Below are 18,305 nucleotides of genomic sequence, written 5' to 3'. Positions count from 1 at the left end.
GTTAATGAAATCGGTGCAAGTTGTAAACCGGTAAATTGGTCGTTTAAAGGCAAATTGGATGTTTCCACCCACACAATTGGACTCTCGAAAGGTATTAGGGACCATGGTAAACATTTCGGAAATTTTTATTTCCAGGCGAAAAAAGTCAACAACTTCAAAAATTAAAGGCTTTTTGAGAAATTTTTGAGGTTTCGGGGACAGGTGTCGAAAGGGCTTGAGATTTTAGGAGATACATCTCGGGGTCATATAATGTTGTTTGGAACCATATATGATCATTATATGTTGTCATAAATGTTCCTGGTAGACTTGAATAACTGAAATTGGTTCAAGTTCTAAATCGATTAATTGGCCGTTTAAAGGCAAATTAGATGATTCCACCCACCCAATTTGACTCCCAAAGGGTATTAGGTACCATGGTAAACATTTCGGCAATTTTTATTTTCGGGCGAAAAAAGTTAAAAAAATTCCAAAATTAAAGGCTAATATCCACGCTTTTTAAGAAATTTTTCGGGGCCTGGTGTCGAAAAGGCTTGAGATTTTAGGGGATACTTCTCGGAGCCATATAACCCCGTTTGGAACCATATATGATAATTATATGTTGTCATTAATGTTCGTGGTAGGATTGAGTTAATGTAATCGGTGCAAGTTGTAAACCGGTAAATTGGATATTTAAAGGCAAATTGGTTGGTTCCACCCACCCAATTGGACTCCCGGAGGGTATTAGGGACCATGGTAAACATTTCGGCAATTTTTATATCCAAGCAAAAAAACGTAAAAAAATTCCAAAATTGAAGGCTAATATCCATACTTTTTGAGAAATTTTGGAGGTTTCGGGGCCTGATGTCGAAAAGTCTTGAAATTTTAGGGGATATATCTATGGGCCATATAATGTCTTTTGGAACCATATATGATCATTATATGTTGGCATAAATGTTCGTGGTAAGCTTGATTTAATGAAATCGGTGCAAGTTGTAAACCAGTAAATTTGTTGTTTAAAGGCAAACTGGATTTTTCCACCCACCCAACTGGACTTCAAAAGGGTATTAGGGACCATGGTAAACATTTCGGCAATTTTTATTTCCGGGTGAAAAAAAGTCCAAAATTTCCAAAATTGAAGGCTAATATCTACGCTTTTTGAGAAATTTTGGAGGTTTCGGGTAGAACTGTCAATTCGGGTAAACGGGTCGGGTTTGGGTCGATAAGAGTGGGTCGGGTCAATTCGGATTAATTCCATAACCTATGCGGGTCGGGTTTGGGTTGAGTTGAGTTAGGTCACGTCGGGTCATACTTCTTATCGGGTTTGGGTCGGTTAATAACAGGTCGGGTTACATTTGGGTCGGGTGAACAATAGTCCGGGTTTAATTCGAGTTTTCACCGATTTGGGTAATTCTCGGGTTCGAGTCGGGTTCGGTTCAAGTCAATATTTTGCTGGTTAGAATCAGGTCCGGTCATTCTCGGGCTTGAGTCAGGTTCGGTTCAAGTCAATAATTTGCAGGTTATAATCAGGTCGGGTCATTTTCAAATCGGGTAGGTCATTCTCAGGTTCAAGTCGAGTTCGGTTCAAGTCAATAATTTACGGGTTATAATCGGGTTCGGTCATTTCCATGTCGGGTCATTCTCGGAGTCTAGTCGGGTTATGTTCAAGTCAATACTTTGCTGGTTACAATCAGGTGGGGTCATTTCTAAGCCAGGTCATTTTCGAGTTCAACTAACTATAAATAGATAATTACTATTTTTATCAAGCTAATTATTTCCTTTGACTATAATATATATGACAATATACTAGGGAACTATAGTTTATAATTTAGGAAGATAATTATCTCCTTTGACCATACAACAAATATATAGTATATTTAACTCTTAAATTTGAGAATGATGCTCCTTTCTTTTGCTGGCCTGGACCGACTTGGTCTCCCTAGACAAAATGCTTTGATCAACAATAATAAGGTGGTCTAAATTGCATTTAAGGTGATTTGAAATTGTGCCGGGAACAATTTGGGTTGAACTTAGGTCGGTTCAATAACAAGCCGTGTTGATTTCGAGTCGGGTTAATAACAGATCAGGTTGAATTTTTGGGTCGGGTTAGTAATAAGTCTGGTAAAATTCGGGTCGGGTCAATAACTAGTCGGGTTGAATTTGGGTCAATTCAATAACAAGTCGGGTTGATTTCGGGTTGGGTTTGTAGCAGGTTGGGTTAAATTCGGGTCGGGTTGAATTCAGGTCAGGTTAGTAACAAGTCAGGTTAAATTGAGGTTTTGGCGGGTTAAAATGGGTTTGGGTCAATTTCGGTTCAAGTCGGGTTGAGTTCAGGTCAATAATTTACGGGTTACGTTCGGGTCAGGTCATCTCCAGGTCAATTCATGTTCGGGTTCGGGTCTCACATACTCGGGTCTACGGTTGGTTCAGGTCGGGTTAGGTCTGGTTTGGGTCACTGTTTTTTTTGGGTTTAAATGGGTTGGTTAATAATCGGGTTTGAGTCTGTATTTCGGATTGGGTCAACTTTTAACAACTCTAGATAAGATGGGTATAAAATGTTAAGCTGAGATGGGGATGGAAAAACCAACATCTGCCTGCCCGCCCCCTAATTATACGAAGTAAGTATATGACCATGGCTCGAAGCCTCTAGTCTGACCCATCATCCACCACCGGACCACTCTACTCAACCTTTTAAAAACAAACACTCTCTTTTCCCCCGCCTTTTTCTCTCTCCGAACACTGAGCTTCACAAATTTGCCGGCGACTGTATTCTCTCTCCTCTGAATCGTTTCCAGTTCACTATTGAAGCTCACTCTTCCTCGAAATCAATCAAATTTTTTAGGTTAATTGATTTGCTGCAAAATGTATGATCCTGAGCAGAATTGAAATGTTGTAAAACCCTAATTTTGAGTCATTTGATCGTGTTTTTGAGGTTGAAAATGGCGGTAGAATTACATTTTGAAGAATCGTTGCTTCGACAATTGAAGCTAGAAGATCCATGGCTTCCTCCTAAACCTTGGGAGTCTATTCCTTCTGAAAATGGCGCGTCTGTTTCTCTCTCCTCACATAATGCTCCCTTTCATGGCTCTCTTTACGACATTTCCTCCGTTTCAGTAAGCGATTCTTCTCTCTTGAGGTTTGAATTTGATGAATTGTATGAGATTCTTTATTAATCATATTCTAAGCTCTAATTTTAAGATATTGGTGACATAATTTAGTACAATTTTCAGTTTCAAACAGTTTTGCTTTTGAGTGTAGGTTTTAGTGAATTTCCTTAGTTGAATTATGCTATTTTAGGTCAATTTAGGAGAATTATTGGACGCAAAAATCTAGAATCATATGATTATAAATCGGTTTAATTTGTGGATTGTATCCATGTATTGTACTCCGTAGTTTGCGTTGTTATAAAAGTTGTGTACTGGTTGATGCTGTATGATGTATGTAAGTTTGGAGTTCACATTTCTAATAAGCTACAGCATTTATGCTGTTAGAGATTTATTACGGTTGCATCCTCGGATTAATGTTCAGAGCTATGTTTTGTCAGGAGGCAAGCTTGGTGCGCTTGGTGCTGAATGCATTGCAAGGTGTTAAGTCAGCAGTTGTTAGTATTGAACACATTTCAACGTTATTATGTGCGGATCCTGCCGACAGATCTGGTCATCGTCTTCCAACTCTGTGGAATAGATCTTTAAGCACATGTGCACTGGGAAAGATACTAAAATCTATTGGCTTTTCTGGTTCCGTGGTTATTCTTCTTCATAAGTTTGTGGATTATTTTATGAATACAAGTTTTGCTGATGGTGTGACAGAGATAGAACAAGCAAAGCCTGGTCCAGCAGGGGAAATTATGGATGAAGGTATTGATGTGAGGCATCGTTCACAAAGCCTTGTAAATCAGGCATTTGCTGTTGCTGTTCGAACAGTATTGGAAGGATATTTATGTGCATTGGATACATTAAGTGCTTCTGTGAATATGAGGCGTTCTTGCAATGAAGTCAAATCAGTATCTAAGGCTTCACAACAAGGTAGTCTCACAAGCATCTCACATTCTGAAGTTACCTTATTGGAGACTTATCTGCATACAAAAGAATTGAGAGTTCAAATTGAGGTGCTTGGGCATCTTTGCCATTTAAATGATTCGGCTCTCTGCTTCTCATCAATCTCCTTTGAGGATGTGATTGTCAAAGCTAGTGTGGAATTTCGTAACTTCCCTAGAGGAGGAGATTTGCTCACTTTTTTGTATAGACAGCTGCAGGTAAGCCTGGATATCTTGTCTCCATGTTCTTGCATTTTCTGCTTTAAGAAGGAATAATTGATTATATGGATTGTTAGAAGAGTGGGGAGGTTGGAGAAGTGCATGACATGTCATGAGGCTCATAGTATAAGATAGAAAAATATGGAGTCTTTTTACTCTACTTTCATGCATTCACGTCAACATGTACTTATTACACCCTTTGTGCTCCAAAGTTTGTGCCTTATTTGGTCAACAGTTATAGAAATTTACTTGCTGCCTTGTTAGGAATTTATTTATATTAAGTAATTGACAATTTAACTGAAATAGTTGTGCTGCTACCCTTATTTAAACCATTCGACAAAATAAGATTTTTACTCATTGAGACGAAGTTGTCTATCCTGCTTGCCTCACTTCTACCTCGGTTCTCTTTGTTTCTTTGTCCGGATGAAATAGCAGTTTGAATTCTGAAGTGTAGTTTTGTCATTGGTGAATTGTGCCTTCTGATCCCCCTTCTTAAACTTGGTACTTAATTTTTCAAGGAAAAAAAAGTGTATGATCCTGTAATTTATATTAATTTTGATTTATCCCCACAGGCTGTTGATCCAGCTCACTGCAGTCTGCTCAAGTTCCTTTTTATTCGGTCACTTGAGCCATATTGTAGATTCATCAGATCATGGATTTATGAGGCCAAGATTAGTGATCCTTATGACGAATTTGTAGTAAAACATTCTGCAGATCCTCCACCTTACTCACATGGTAAAGCTGGCACCCCTGTTGACTTCCCATTGGCATCAGTTAGGGTAATAATCTCTGAAATTGTAATATGTAGTTGTTTCGTTGTGCATAAGAAGTTGTTTTTCCCATGTAGTTTCATTTCTTAGAATGTGTAAAATTTTATTTAGCTGATCATGGGAAGTAGAAACCAAATAAGTCCTACTTCCCATGATTTTCAAAATGTATATTAAACATGCACACTATGCTATCTGATTGGGATATTTTGGTTTTGTGCTATTGATGCTCTTTTGGAAATACTTCCAGGAACAAGATGGAGCTTCCATTCCTTGTTTTCTTAGAGATGTTTTAGTTCCATTGCTGAGAGCAGGCCAACAACTGCAAATGGTGATGAAATTGCTCCGATTGTGCAATTATGTTCATGGTGGAGAAGATACTTTTGATGACATCCTTCCATGCTCAAGTGACTTTTGCAGCGGTGAACTTTCTGGTTCTCCTTTAAGTTTTAATAAAGGAGAAATAGAAGCCACTGTACTCTTAAGGAAGAATTTCTACTACAAGATGCATAAAAAACTTGATAAATTTATGGATAATTTAGACATCAAATATCGTCAGGTAATCTTCTTTGCTAGATTTAAGTTATTATCATGGCCAAAATAGTTTCATTTTCATCATTTATGAATTACATTTTCCTTGAGTCAAACATTAAGAGTTGTATTAGATTTAAGTAATTTATGTTATTTATTTCTTTCTTTTGACTTGCTCCATAGCAATAGTTTCTTAGAATTTAGAATTTGTTGCATGGTGCTTGATTCCTTTCATGAGGCTACTTTTTTTCATATTGTCTAGTAGGTCCAGCTAAGTGTGAACTACAGGGAGGGTGATATAGGGGCTTGCTATGGTTCTGTTAAGATATTGTGAAATGACTGAAATTAGTTGGATTAGTTTGAGATAAATTTTGGTTTTATTTCATCTACTGTAGCTTCATTTATCAAATTTCTCGATTTGTGAGGATATCATCTTTTGTTCGTGATTTTAGAGGTTTCATCTGAGGGGTTGGTGGTTTTAGCTTGAGATGAAGCTGTTTTTTTTTTAATTTTTTTATTTTTTTTCCCCCCCTCCCAAAATCATCGTTTTACCATTTGACTTTAGATTCCTAAGGTTCTTGCAAAATGCAGCTAGTTTAATCTTATACTGAGTGTTTGTAGCCTTGTAGGAAATTCTAATGCCTTCTCTTTTCCTTTAACAGAAGATTTTGTTGTCTTTGTGCGATTTCAGTTAGGGGATTAATGCTTATAGAGTCTCCTATGATGCTGTGCTTAACCAACATTGGTTTTTTTAAACTAACACACCTACTGTATGGTTTGCCATTACTGCTAAGACCACCACCACCAATGTAAGCCCTCTAAAATTCCAGCTGCTGTAGATGCCCGCCTTGAGAAACTAAGTACTGTATAAAAAATAAAATAGAAGCATCCATTTAGAACTCTTTCATCTTGTAAATAAATGCACGTCTCCTGTACTAGGCACACTGATTCTTACCATACATCTATCATCTTATAATAGCCTTTTCCATAGTTGCTTGATGAATCAAGAAATGTGCAACGGACTAGCGTGACTCAACAAAATTAGGCCGAAAGGTTGTAAGTTTGATTGATAAAGCTCAAAGCTTGCGGATGGTAAATATGGCTTTAGGCCATAACTCTCCAAGTGTTTGCTTACAAATTTCTGAATAACTTCCCAAATGCTAGACCAACACTACTTATACTAACAATACAAGCATCAATATGGCAATCAAGCCTTAATTACTACAAGTACTACCATCTTGGCATTTAACTACTTTAGTCTATTACAAACAAAAGGTAAAAGCATCTTGTCCCCTGTGCTTTCTAACGGATTTTTCCCTTGCATCTGCTGCTGGCAAGTTGTTGTTGTTGGTGTGTTGCTGCCTCTTCTGTCTTCTGCTGTACACCATAGTCACGGGTGGTGGTTGAGGAGGCATTGCAAAATGTGAACATAAATCTGGGGATGAGGAACTGTAGAGGTTACCTACATCCTCACTTGAATTATACTTGGACAACTTTTTATCCACTTAGTAGTCAATTTTCTTATTCTATTTCTTCACATATTTCTATGACGTTGCTACATGATTTTCCAAAGCACTCCCTTTTCACTTTGTGTTGCTTTATGAGATATAACCTTTTTGAAGTGGTCACAATCATTCTTAGTCAAGTTTCTGGTAATTGTTTTTGCAGGTAGTTTTGTATGATGAATTCTCTGTTGGTACCAGCTATGTTGGAGGAAACATAGATGCTCAATATTTCTCTAATCTGGACAAGACACCACTTCTCCCTTCATCTTCAGATAATAGAGATCTAAATCAGTATATACCTTATCCTTTTCTCTTGCCTCTCCTATTTTACATCTCTCTTTCACAGTCAGATATGTTGACGAGTCCACTGCTGCATGTTATCGTGGCAACAACAGGGAAGTTATTATCTGGTTTTATTTAGATGAGCCTGCTGACCTAATTTTGATGGTTCTAACCCCCCACCCCCAAATAAAAAAAAAAAAAAAAACAAGAATAATGAATTAAGAGGGAAGTTGAATGGCTGAACGGGAGTGTAACTTCTTAGTAAAATTAAAGAAAAACTATAATTAATTAAATAATATTGTCACATTGTCCCAATCCTTAATGATTCAAAATGAGTCAAATTTAATCACGACTCTAAATAATAGTTTGGCCATCTCGTACTAATCATTTAAGTAAAGGTATGATAATACACTAATACTCACCAACCATTACATATTTACAAAATGTGGTAACATTTTCTAGACTTCCTAAAAGAGTATGTGACTAGTTTTTTCTGTATGGAGTGCATTTATTTGGGGTGCTTGTATAGTAGCACAACATCTTAACTAGTTAATTATTATTGATTGTTTTACAAAATAACCTTTCTCTTCAATCTCCCTTAATATTTGGATCTTTCCAATGCAGGGATTCAGAGGTCTCTAGCATGGAAGAGGATTTCAATTACACATTGGATCCTCTAGAGCTTTCTGAATGTTCATCGTCAGATGAGCAAGTTGATGCTGCACAGTCATTTGATTGTCAAGATAGTTTGGCATGCACTGAACCAAGTTATTTATCTTCTCTGTGTTTCTCTAACCTCTCTTCTGGCAAACCTGTGGAAGAGGTTATGCATAATGACTTAATAGATTCTTGTTCTAGGAAACTTATCATCAGGAAACATGATGCTTCATGCACAGAGCTAACTGAGATCTCTAAACCTTGGATTTCTGAAATTCAATATTCAGGTGAAGTTCCTTCTCTGGATTGGCCTTTAGGAGGTCTCCACGGAAATCCTTTTAGCATCGCCCAAACATACAAAGATGACAAAATTTCGCAAATTAGTGACAGTGATCAGCCTAAGATCATGCCGAGTGTAAGTAAGCAATTTACAACTGAGGGTACATTGATGCATAATGAATGTCATGGGAATGAACTTTCCTCTTCAAATTCGTTTCTTGTCCAGACATGGAATGCAAAATACACCAGCAATGTTCTTAGTATGAACCCCATGCTGACAAAAAATGCTTTCATTCAAGATGTAAATAAGCCTAAAGAGAACTCTTCTAAATTTAGCAAACGTTTCCCTTGCTTCGACTTTTCATCTGCCACTGATCCTATGAAGGCCTATGAAAGAAGGTTATCTGTTGACCAAAGGCACCGTATTGGGCATGGACTTTTCCCCTCCACTGATACAAAAACTACAGCAGTTAGGAATGTGGACATCTCTGGAAGGGGACAGAAGGCAGTGAATCTTCAACTGGATAAGGATTATTTGGACTGTTCTGCTGCATCTTTGAACTCAGAGAACAGTCTAGAGGGTCTGAAAAATGCCTGTGGAGGGAGTAGCTGGCAGGTCTTGCTCCGTGGTTCTTTCAGAGTTGATCATGATTCAAATAGAGAGCACGAGCATGGCAAAGAGGCTATGTTTGAAATTCCACTTGATTTTATCATTGACAAATGCCTCATGCAAGAGATTATGTTGCAGTATCCTATATAATTTGGTTTTGGAAATATTAGTATTATTTTTTTTATTCTTAAGGAATTTTCTGTACATCTGATATTGTTCTGTATAATCTTGTGATTACCTCAAGCCACACGTGCACCCCCTACCCCCCCCCCCCCCCCACCCCAAAAAAAAATAAAATAAAAAAAAAACCCCACTGGAAAATGCTAGAAATACTGCATCAATTAATTAGAAATCTTTGTACTCAAGTGGTGCTTTTCCTTCACTGTATCAGATATATCTATGTAAGCAGGCTGAGTATCAAGTTACTGGAAGGAGGTTTTGATCTTCAGGAGCATTTTCACGCTCTGCGACGGTATCTTTTTATGGAAACAGCAGACTGGGCAGATATATTTGTCACTTCTCTTTGTCATCATGTACGGCTAATTTTTCCTTTCATTCCTGTCTACAGAAATAATTTATCATCATATATTGGAACCAGCAAAATGGACAGATTTATTGTTCTTTTTATGCTACATCTTATTAAATTTTTTATATGATGCAGAAATGGTGCTTTACTGAGGCGGATCAAAAAATTCCAGAAATTCAAGGGTTACTTGAGTCATCAATCCAGAGGTCTTCATGCGAGAGAGATCATAATAAGGGTCGCTTGTACGTTTTTGTGAAAAATCAAAATACAACTCCTTTTTCAGCTGCTGCGCTTGGTAATTTTCTTACTTTCAAATCTTTTGGGATTATCCCTTCATCTCAGTGTTATCATTATTTGATCTGCATATCTCATCTGTGGCTGCCGTTTGCTCTTTAGTTTCTGAAGTGCTTAGTAATCATGTGAATTGCAGGGCTCCATTCATTTGATTTTATAGGACTTGGTTACAGAGTCGATTGGCCGGTCACTATCGTGCTGACCTCAAGTGCATTGAAAATATATGCTGAGATATTCACTTATCTCATACAGCTCAAGCTTGCTGTTCTCTCTTTGGCTGATGTATGGTGCTCTTTGAAGGTATTGATTTATTGAGCTGCTTATAGAATATTGGATGGTTTAAAGTAAATGATCCTTTGTAGGTAGAGCATATCATATATATATTTGTAAAAGATATTAATTATGTGTTGACTTTGATCTTTATACCTGTCATGAACTCATGAAATCAAAACTCAAGAACCCAATTATCAAAGAGTAGGTTATTTCCCCATATACACATTTTTTTTTCCTTCGAATATGTGAATTCTTGTGTTCCCTCCAAATCACCATTTCGTCACATCTGTTCTGATGATCCTTATTCTGTTGGGTAATTGGGGCATTTATTGTTTATACTTAATTGCACTCCCTCTGTCCCAATATAGTTGCTACAAACACTTTTGACACGTGATTGAATGGAAGTGAGAATATAGAGACAAAACGTCCAAAATACATGTATCACCTAAATTGTGAATGACCACTGTTATATACTTATATGCAGCATTGGTTTATTTGGTGCTCTTGCTTATGATATATGGTTGTAGATGTGTTGAAAAAACGCTATTAATGATCTGATTACATTACCAACCTTGGATAACGGCTTTTTGTTGCTTGTTTCTGCAGGTTTTTAAGCACCTAATCAGTGAGACTGATGAACAGCATCAGCAGGCAAGGACAAAATTTAATTGCATCGTAAAATTGAGGTATTTTAACCGATTGAAATGTCCTGAAAGCTTCTGTTTGCCTTATTTTGCTGTTGGTTCTATTAACCATCTTCTTCAGAAGAAAACTCAAATCTGTGTCCAAAGTAGGAACCCTAGAATTATGTTTTATCATCTGCATTTCTGCATGTAGGCGCCACCTATTGGTTTGGTGTAGCTACTAGTAGTTGATAGTTCAGAATTATTTCCACAGGGCCCAACTGCCCATTGTCACTGGATTATATGGGCCAAGAGGGTGAGTTCCAATTTTGATCTTGCTTTTATGTGTGTGTCTGGGAAGGGGTGGGGTGCATTTGCCATTTGGTGTTAGTGTGGGAACTGGGAAGGGACCAAAATGTGGTTTCATTATTACTTGAAAAACCAAAGCTTTCTCTTGTGGTATACTTTAGTACTCCAAATATATGAAAGTCAAACTTCCTTGGAACATATGTATGGCCATTGTTTGGCTAGTTAAATTACAAGAAGCTTCACCTATCTTTTGTATAGAACTTCCTACGAGACATAGAAAATTGCTTACCTGTGGCTTGGAGAGGGCCTGGGAGTATTTTTTTTTTTTTTTTTTTTTTTTTTTGGGGGGGGGGGGGGGGGGTGGTGGTAGAAACACCCAAGAAGTTGAATCTATAAAACTGTATTCTTGGTTGCAATGCCATGGGTGGACGTTTGACTACTGTAACTTTTAAGAGAGTTTGAAATTTGTTGAACTAAAGAAGACAACAATCTACATGGAGCTCCAAGATAAGTTGTTACATAAAGAACTTGATGTTTTGGAAATTTTCTAGGCAAATAGTATAGATTTCTGGGCCTTCCATTTATTCCCTTACCAGTAAGCAGTAGCTAAACAAGGCCTTTGATGTGACAATGCTTTCTACTTAGTTTTAATATGTAAATGGAAAACAACAATCAATTGTTTTGAAGTGGCTCTTCTTTGATATAAATGACAAAGCAATAGCCTTATGTAATTCTGTTCTGTAACTAATCCCTACTATATCCTCTTTTTTATTCATGTTCTTGATCAATATATTTATAATCCAACTTACAATAGATTTCCACATTTATGTACAATCTCAAGTGACTCCACATAATCACAGGTTGATGACGTAGTTTACTGTTGTGTTTCAGGCATCAGGTTAATCATTTTGTCTCCACGTTGCAGCAATATGTGCTATCGCAGTTATCGGATGTATCCTGGAGTAGATTTTGCTTCTCCCTCAAGCATGAGGTTTGAGCCAGTGCTATAACCTATAAGTATACCTGTTTCTTTTTCTGTCTCATGTCTCTTGGTTCTCTATAATATCATATTTCTATCTATTTGATTTCTCTCAACACCCTTCAAAAAAAAAAAAAAAAAAAAAATAATAATAAATAAATAAAACCCTTGTTTGTCGGTCTGTCCCTTTCTTCTCTCCTTAGTTTGCATGGCCACATGAGGTGCATCAGATGAATCAGTCAGGCATTTAAAGAGGAAATTATTGAAGCGTTCCTATCAGATTTACTCGACTAGAGTGCTTTATTTTAAATAAAACTAATATAGGTTGAAAATTAAAAATCAAGAGCTCTGAATACATTATCTATACCAATTCTACTGCTTTAACCCCCTGCATTGTATTCTTATTCATAATGGCCCCACTGTATGATCATTTAGAGTTTTTAGTGGTTCAGAAATCTGAACATTGGAAAGTGACCCGTTGCTTATCAAGGGGTTTGGGAGTTGACATAGTTGGTGCTAGACTAGTAAGCCTTCTTCACATCTGATGACAGGACTTCCTAAGGCTTGACTTTAAGCATTTTGCTCTTGTTTACTCTCTCTCTCTCTCTCTCTCTCTCTCTCTCTCTGAAGTGTTATCCTTTTCTTTTTCCATTTCTTGTAGTATATGCACTTTTCTGGATGTCTGTGATCTCTGCCTCACCTCTGAGTTGTTTTACTGCAGGTCAAAGATATGATGGATCTAGAATCTGTGCATATGGCGTACCTAACAGATTCAAAGCGCATGTAAGCAAAGATTGCGTGCTTCTAGTAGTTTATGTGTCGATTATTGCTCTATTAGTGCAACAACTTAGCCATTTTGAAGATGTTCCCCTTCTTAACTGACATACCATCTATACTATGTCATCTTTGTCATTGCTTGAATACATGTATATGAATATAGTGGATTCCACCATAATCCATAATAGTAAGGAAAACTTGGACAACTAAATTTTTGGGTTATGTCTAATGAACTTAAATTTTTGTGAAATGTCAAAAGTGGACAACTTTTGTGGGATGAATGAAGTAGTTATGAAAGCAAAACTAGATGAGAGCAGTAATGCAGTAATAGATGAATTAAGCTCTTAGTGTAAGACCCTTGTTGGTGCTTGTCTGGACACCCCTTATTGAACATTAAAAATTAGGGAAAAGAAGATGCACATGTGTTACAACGATTAGAGAAGAGTTTAATGTAAAAGAATTAAGTATACTCCTGTTAAGATTATGGTAAATTCTAACTTTGTGGGATGAGGATTATGTGACTATGTGACATACAAAAGGATCTTAAAATGACTGTTCTATGATAAAGTACATAGTCATTTTGAAGAGGTAAATTTTTACCAGTAAAGAACTGAAGGAAGCCACAGTTTTGGAGTCGTGCACGTAGTTATCGTATATGAACTGTTCAAGTTGATGATACAGGTTGCTGCTTAATTAATGTTATCTTCCTGCTCTATATTTGGTACATTTGGCGAGCAACCTTTAGATGACAAGTGAATTTCTCTTTTTCAGATGCTTCCTATCTGGTGAAACTCTATCCATATCAAACAACATTGAGAGAATTTTGCAATGTGCCTTAGATTTTCGATCATGCCTTGTCAATGGAGTGGGAGATTTTCAGTCTTACAACCAGGGTTTGATAGACCATATTTCACAGATCAATATTTCTCAGGTAAAAGACTTACAGAGCATTATTTCTCTGCCTGTATTAAGCTTTGCTGTTTGACATAACTCTAATTTATTTGAGGTTCCTGCAAAACAACTTCCATTCACGTGACAGATGTTACTGATCGTTAGTGTACTCCTTGTCTGTTAATGGGGGGGGGGGGGGGGGGGGGGAAGGAGTTTCATACCTTTTGTCCTCATTTTGGATCTGCATTCTTGTTTGATTTGGCTAAGTTTCTTCAAGAAACTAATATAATGATGATTGTTCATTTTTGTTTGACTTTATTCTTAAGAATGTCTCTTTAGGTTTTAAATTTAAGGATGATGGAATAAGTAAATAGCTGATTGATCCTATTCTTCTGTATTTCATCGGCAGGTAAGTTTGATAAAGAAAAATTTCGATGAAAATCTTAAAGAACTGCATTCATCTTATCTCAAGTCTCCCAAGCACGGGGAGTTCGGCCTTGCTCGGTTTTGGACTTGCCTGAATTACAATGGGTATTACTCAGATGCCCTTGGTAATGATATGTGCACGACATTCTCTCGGTAAATAAATGACATGAAAGAGCTGCCATGCTAATCATAATTGGTTGTGTTGTGAGTTTGATTGTGGAATCTGATAGTGCAGTGTGTTTTCTGTATCCTTTCTTGCATTGTTAAACTCTCCTTTCACTGGTTCCAGAGGCCTTGAATATATCACCATGGCTCGGTATCACTGGGAGCCATTTCTAGTTGTGTGGTTTACTATGCGTAAATAGCCAATTTTGTGTACAGTGTAGTCTACTTTGTATTATTAAAACCACTTGCTATACCATGTAATTTCAATAGCTTCTCTTCCTGTTAGACCATTCAATTCATAATGGTAATGAGTTTATTTGTATTTTGTAGTGAATGTCTATTTTATTTTAATGTAAATATATGTTTTTCTCTGATAGAATCTTTGTAAGATTTCATTACCACCTATACCAAATAACCTAATCAGGAAATGTAAAATTGATTAATTATACAGAGTATACAGTAGTTTTTTTTTTTTTTTTTTTTTAATTTTCTTTATTTATTTTTATTACGGAGTATTATTATCATTAAACACGAGCAATATAAAGCAAAAGTAATACTTGTATTATTAATTCCGAGCAGAGGGAATACTTCATCCAATGTGAACGTTGCTTAAGTCAAGGGACTTGATAATGAAAGATTCTTCCATCAAAGTTGTGATTGAAAAGGAGTATGAGAAAGACAAGGAATTTGTTTTCCTTTCCTTCGTCATAGAAGTCACATCCTGGTTTTGATTAAGCATAGGAATATCCTCTTTGAAAGGCAAATGAGAGAATGCATATATATAGACAACTGCATCCCTCATAATTTTTCATCTCAAACAAAACCAAACAAGATTTAGAAACAAGTAAAGATGGCCAAAGTTGCTAATCCTAACCGCCTCTATGAAGATTACGATCCTCCATTTGATATGGTGACCGAAGAAGGATGTGACACCATCCTCATTTATCTCCCTGGTACTTAAAAATTTCTTATATTTTTCCTGTGGTTTGTTTAATCAATATACGAAGAAACACTTCTGTACTGAATACATTTTCTACGTGCAGGGTATAAGAAGGAGCAACTGCGAGTTCAATTAACAACATCGCGTGTTCTTAAGATAAGTGGAGAACGTCTAATTGGTGATAACAGATGGAGGCGTTTCAACAAAGAATTTCAGGTCCCTACTAATTGTGACACGAAAGAGATCACGGCTAAGTTTGAGGGTGGTATACTTTACATCAGGCAGCCGAAAATAATCACCCCTGCAGGAGCACCTGAACAGCTTGCAGACAAAGGGAAAGCAGCAGTAGAGGCTCCCATGCCTTCCAGGCCTCCTCATCTACCACAACCTCAACCTCAACCTCAACCTCAACCTCAACCCCAACCCCAGCGACAAACTTATGATCTACCACAGCCTAAACTGCAACTTCCAGCTCGTGATCAGCCTCAGCCTCAACCACAGGCTCCTTTGCCACTACCTCAGTCGCAGCAACAGGCTCCTCTGTCAGAGCCTCAAAAGGGTTTGTATGAGAAGATGGAGAAAAAGGATAATGCAGAAGATGCAAGTTCAAAGGAGGAAATAGGCAAATCTCCTAAGAAGGACGAAGAAGTACAAGATCAATGTAAATACACACCAAGGCCAAAGCAAGTTGTTGGTACAAGAGGACTTTTCAGCGAGCTGAGGAAGCCAGAAAATCTCAAGAGGCTGGTTGTTTCTGTTTTACTAGTGCTAAGCATTGGATTCTATACTACCTACATGTTCAAATCAATCACGAGGGATGACAAGGAACTGTAATCTCCACGGAAATACCCATTAACATTGTGTCGAAATACATGTAAATATGATCAAGATACAAATAAGATGTAAGGTTCAGATGCATATCAATCTGACATAAAATGTAAATAGCTTTGCTTCGTCATGGATATATACAGAGTTATTCTTATTCAACAAGCAAATATAGAAATTTCAGTTCAATAACTTGGTTTATTCTTCGATTTTGAAGCTTTTCAAACTCATGTTAATCCAAATCTGATATTTGATTCAGATTCATTTCAAGCTTCACTTCAACAATAAGGAATTATTAATCAATGGACAAAATGTGCAAATACGAGAAAATGTCCCCTAGGCCTTAACATGAAGTATATAGAAGTATCAAAAAGGTAACACATGATTTAAAAAGACACAAGAAATACATACATAAACGTTTGTATATTTTCTTTTGCAGCATACAAGTATACTACTGCTATGCTTTAGAACAGGATACTTTTTTACTACTTTTTATTTTTTTTTATTTTTTATTTTTACTTTATCATTAGTTGGTAAAATAGCTAATATTTTCTAAATAATGAGCGAATAATATTATTTTCAACCATGATACAACTACCTGGCATTTTTTATTTATTTATTTATTTTATTAGCACTCTATATGACATGCCTTGATGTGATTAAGATTTAGGATCATTATTAGAATAAGGAACTAATTATTTACTTCGAAAGCTCATTTCTGTGAGAGTATAATGCAGAAGCGTTTTTTTGAGGGGTGAACGTGAACAGAATCATGCTTCAATTTGGCTCATAATAGCTTCCACTCATGCTCGACTCAAGCTAGAGCTTGTCAACCTTACATAACCCTTGAGTCGAGCCACGAGCTCAGCTCAGCTTGGATAGCTCGAGTCAAGCTACAATACTACACCCAAGCATACATTGATAGTCCAACAATGAACGTACCTTTTATGATATGGAAAAAGCTTTTGGTCATGTATTACACGATTATATGACCCCGAGATGTATTTTGCGATTCTTATATATTCTATTACACGATTAAAGAAAAGAATTATACATATACATTATATGACCGCGAGATGTATCCCCCAAAATCTCAATACTTTTTGACACCGGGCCACGAAACATTCGAAATTTCTCAAAAAGCGTGGATATTAGCCTTTAATTTTGGAATTTTTTTACTTTTTTTCGCCCGGATATAAAAATTGCCGAAATGTTTACCAAGGTTCCCAAATACCCTCCGGGAGTCCAACTTGGAGGTGGTAACCATCCAATTTGCCTTTAAACGACCAATTTACCAGTTTACAACTTACACCGATTTCATTAATTAAAGTCTACTACAAATATTTATGACATCATATAATGATCATATATATATGGTTCCAAACGACATTATATGACCCCGAGATGTATTCCCTAGAATTTCAAGACTTTTCGACAGCGGACCCCGAAGACTCCAAAAATTCTCAAAACGCGTGGATATAGCCTTCAATTTTTGAATTTTTTTTTACTTTTTTCACCCAGAAATAAAAATTGGCTAAATGTTTACCATGGTCTCTTATACCCTACGGGAGTCCAATTGGGTGGGTAGAACCATCTAATTTGCCTTTATACGACCAATTTACCGGTTTACAACTTGCGCCGATTTAATTAACTCAAGCCTACCACAAACATTTATGACAACATATAATGATCATATAAGGTTACAAATTTCATTATATGACCTCGAAATGTATCCCCTAAAATCTAAAGGCTTTTCAACACTGAGCCCTGAAACCTCCAAAATTTCTTAAAAAACGTGGATATTAGCCTTCAATTTTGGAATTTTTTTACTTTTCTTTGCCTGAAAATAAAAATTTCCAAAATGTTTACCATATTCCCTAATACCCTCCGGAAGTTCAATTGAGTTGGCGGGACCATCCTATTTGCCTTTAAACGGCCAATTTACCGGTTTACAACTTGCACCGATTAAATTAACACCAGCCTACTACGAACATTTATGACAACATATAATGATCATATATGGTTCCAAACGACATTATATGACCCCGAGATGTATCCTCTAAAATCTCATTTCATTTCGACACCAGCCTCAAAACATTCGAAATTTCTCAAAAAGCATGGATATTAGCCTTCAATTTTGGAATTATTTTACTTTTTTATGCTTGAAAATAAAAATTACCGAAATGTTTACCATGATCCATAATACCATTAGGGAGACCAATTTGGTGGTTGTAACCATCTTATTTGCCTTTAAACGACCAGTTTACCAGTTTACAACTTGCACCAATTTAATTAACTCAAGCCTACTACGAACATTTATGAAAACATATAATGATCATATATGGTTCCGAACCCCATTATATGACCCCGATATGTATCCCCAAAATGTCAAAACTTTTCGACACCGTGCCTCGA

The 18,305-nt window shown here is 36.7% G+C and overlaps 2 protein-coding genes across 3 annotated transcripts; both read left to right on the top strand.

The window, feature by feature from the left end:
• Positions 1-2,721: 2,721 nt before the first annotated feature.
• Positions 2,722-14,454, top strand: LOC145621080 (uncharacterized). 2 transcript variants are annotated; one of them, XM_081675819.1, is made up of 14 exons: positions 2,722-3,089; positions 3,521-4,231; positions 4,804-5,010; positions 5,249-5,557; positions 7,198-7,325; positions 7,941-8,999; positions 9,254-9,395; positions 9,524-9,683; positions 9,819-9,982; positions 10,562-10,641; positions 11,779-11,878; positions 12,588-12,649; positions 13,415-13,574; positions 13,944-14,454. In XM_081675819.1, the coding sequence occupies exons 1-14, from the start codon at positions 2,916-2,918 to the stop codon at positions 14,115-14,117; spliced, it is 3,630 nt and encodes a 1,209-aa protein (XP_081531945.1). In that variant the 5' UTR covers positions 2,722-2,915; the 3' UTR covers positions 14,118-14,454. The 2 variants fall into 2 exon arrangements, with proteins under 2 accessions (XP_081531945.1, XP_081531953.1); XM_081675827.1 differs by lacking the exons at positions 13,415-13,574; positions 13,944-14,454 and having other exon boundaries at positions 11,779-11,904; positions 12,588-12,627.
• Positions 14,455-14,856: 402 nt separating this feature from the next.
• On the top strand, positions 14,857-16,076 carry LOC145621070 (uncharacterized). Its single transcript, XM_081675808.1, has 2 exons — positions 14,857-15,078; positions 15,169-16,076. The coding sequence occupies exons 1-2, from the start codon at positions 14,976-14,978 to the stop codon at positions 15,897-15,899; spliced, it is 834 nt and encodes a 277-aa protein (XP_081531934.1). The 5' UTR covers positions 14,857-14,975; the 3' UTR covers positions 15,900-16,076.
• The last annotated feature ends 2,229 nt before the right edge of the window (positions 16,077-18,305 follow it).

The sequence above is a fragment of the Chenopodium album genome, chromosome 3 (assembly GCF_948465745.1).
Source record: "Chenopodium album chromosome 3, dcCheAlbu1.1, whole genome shotgun sequence".
Classification (NCBI taxonomy): domain Eukaryota; kingdom Viridiplantae; phylum Streptophyta; class Magnoliopsida; order Caryophyllales; family Amaranthaceae; genus Chenopodium; species Chenopodium album.
Note: the sequence above shows the minus strand (reverse complement) of the source record. Positions and strands in the feature narration are given on the sequence as shown.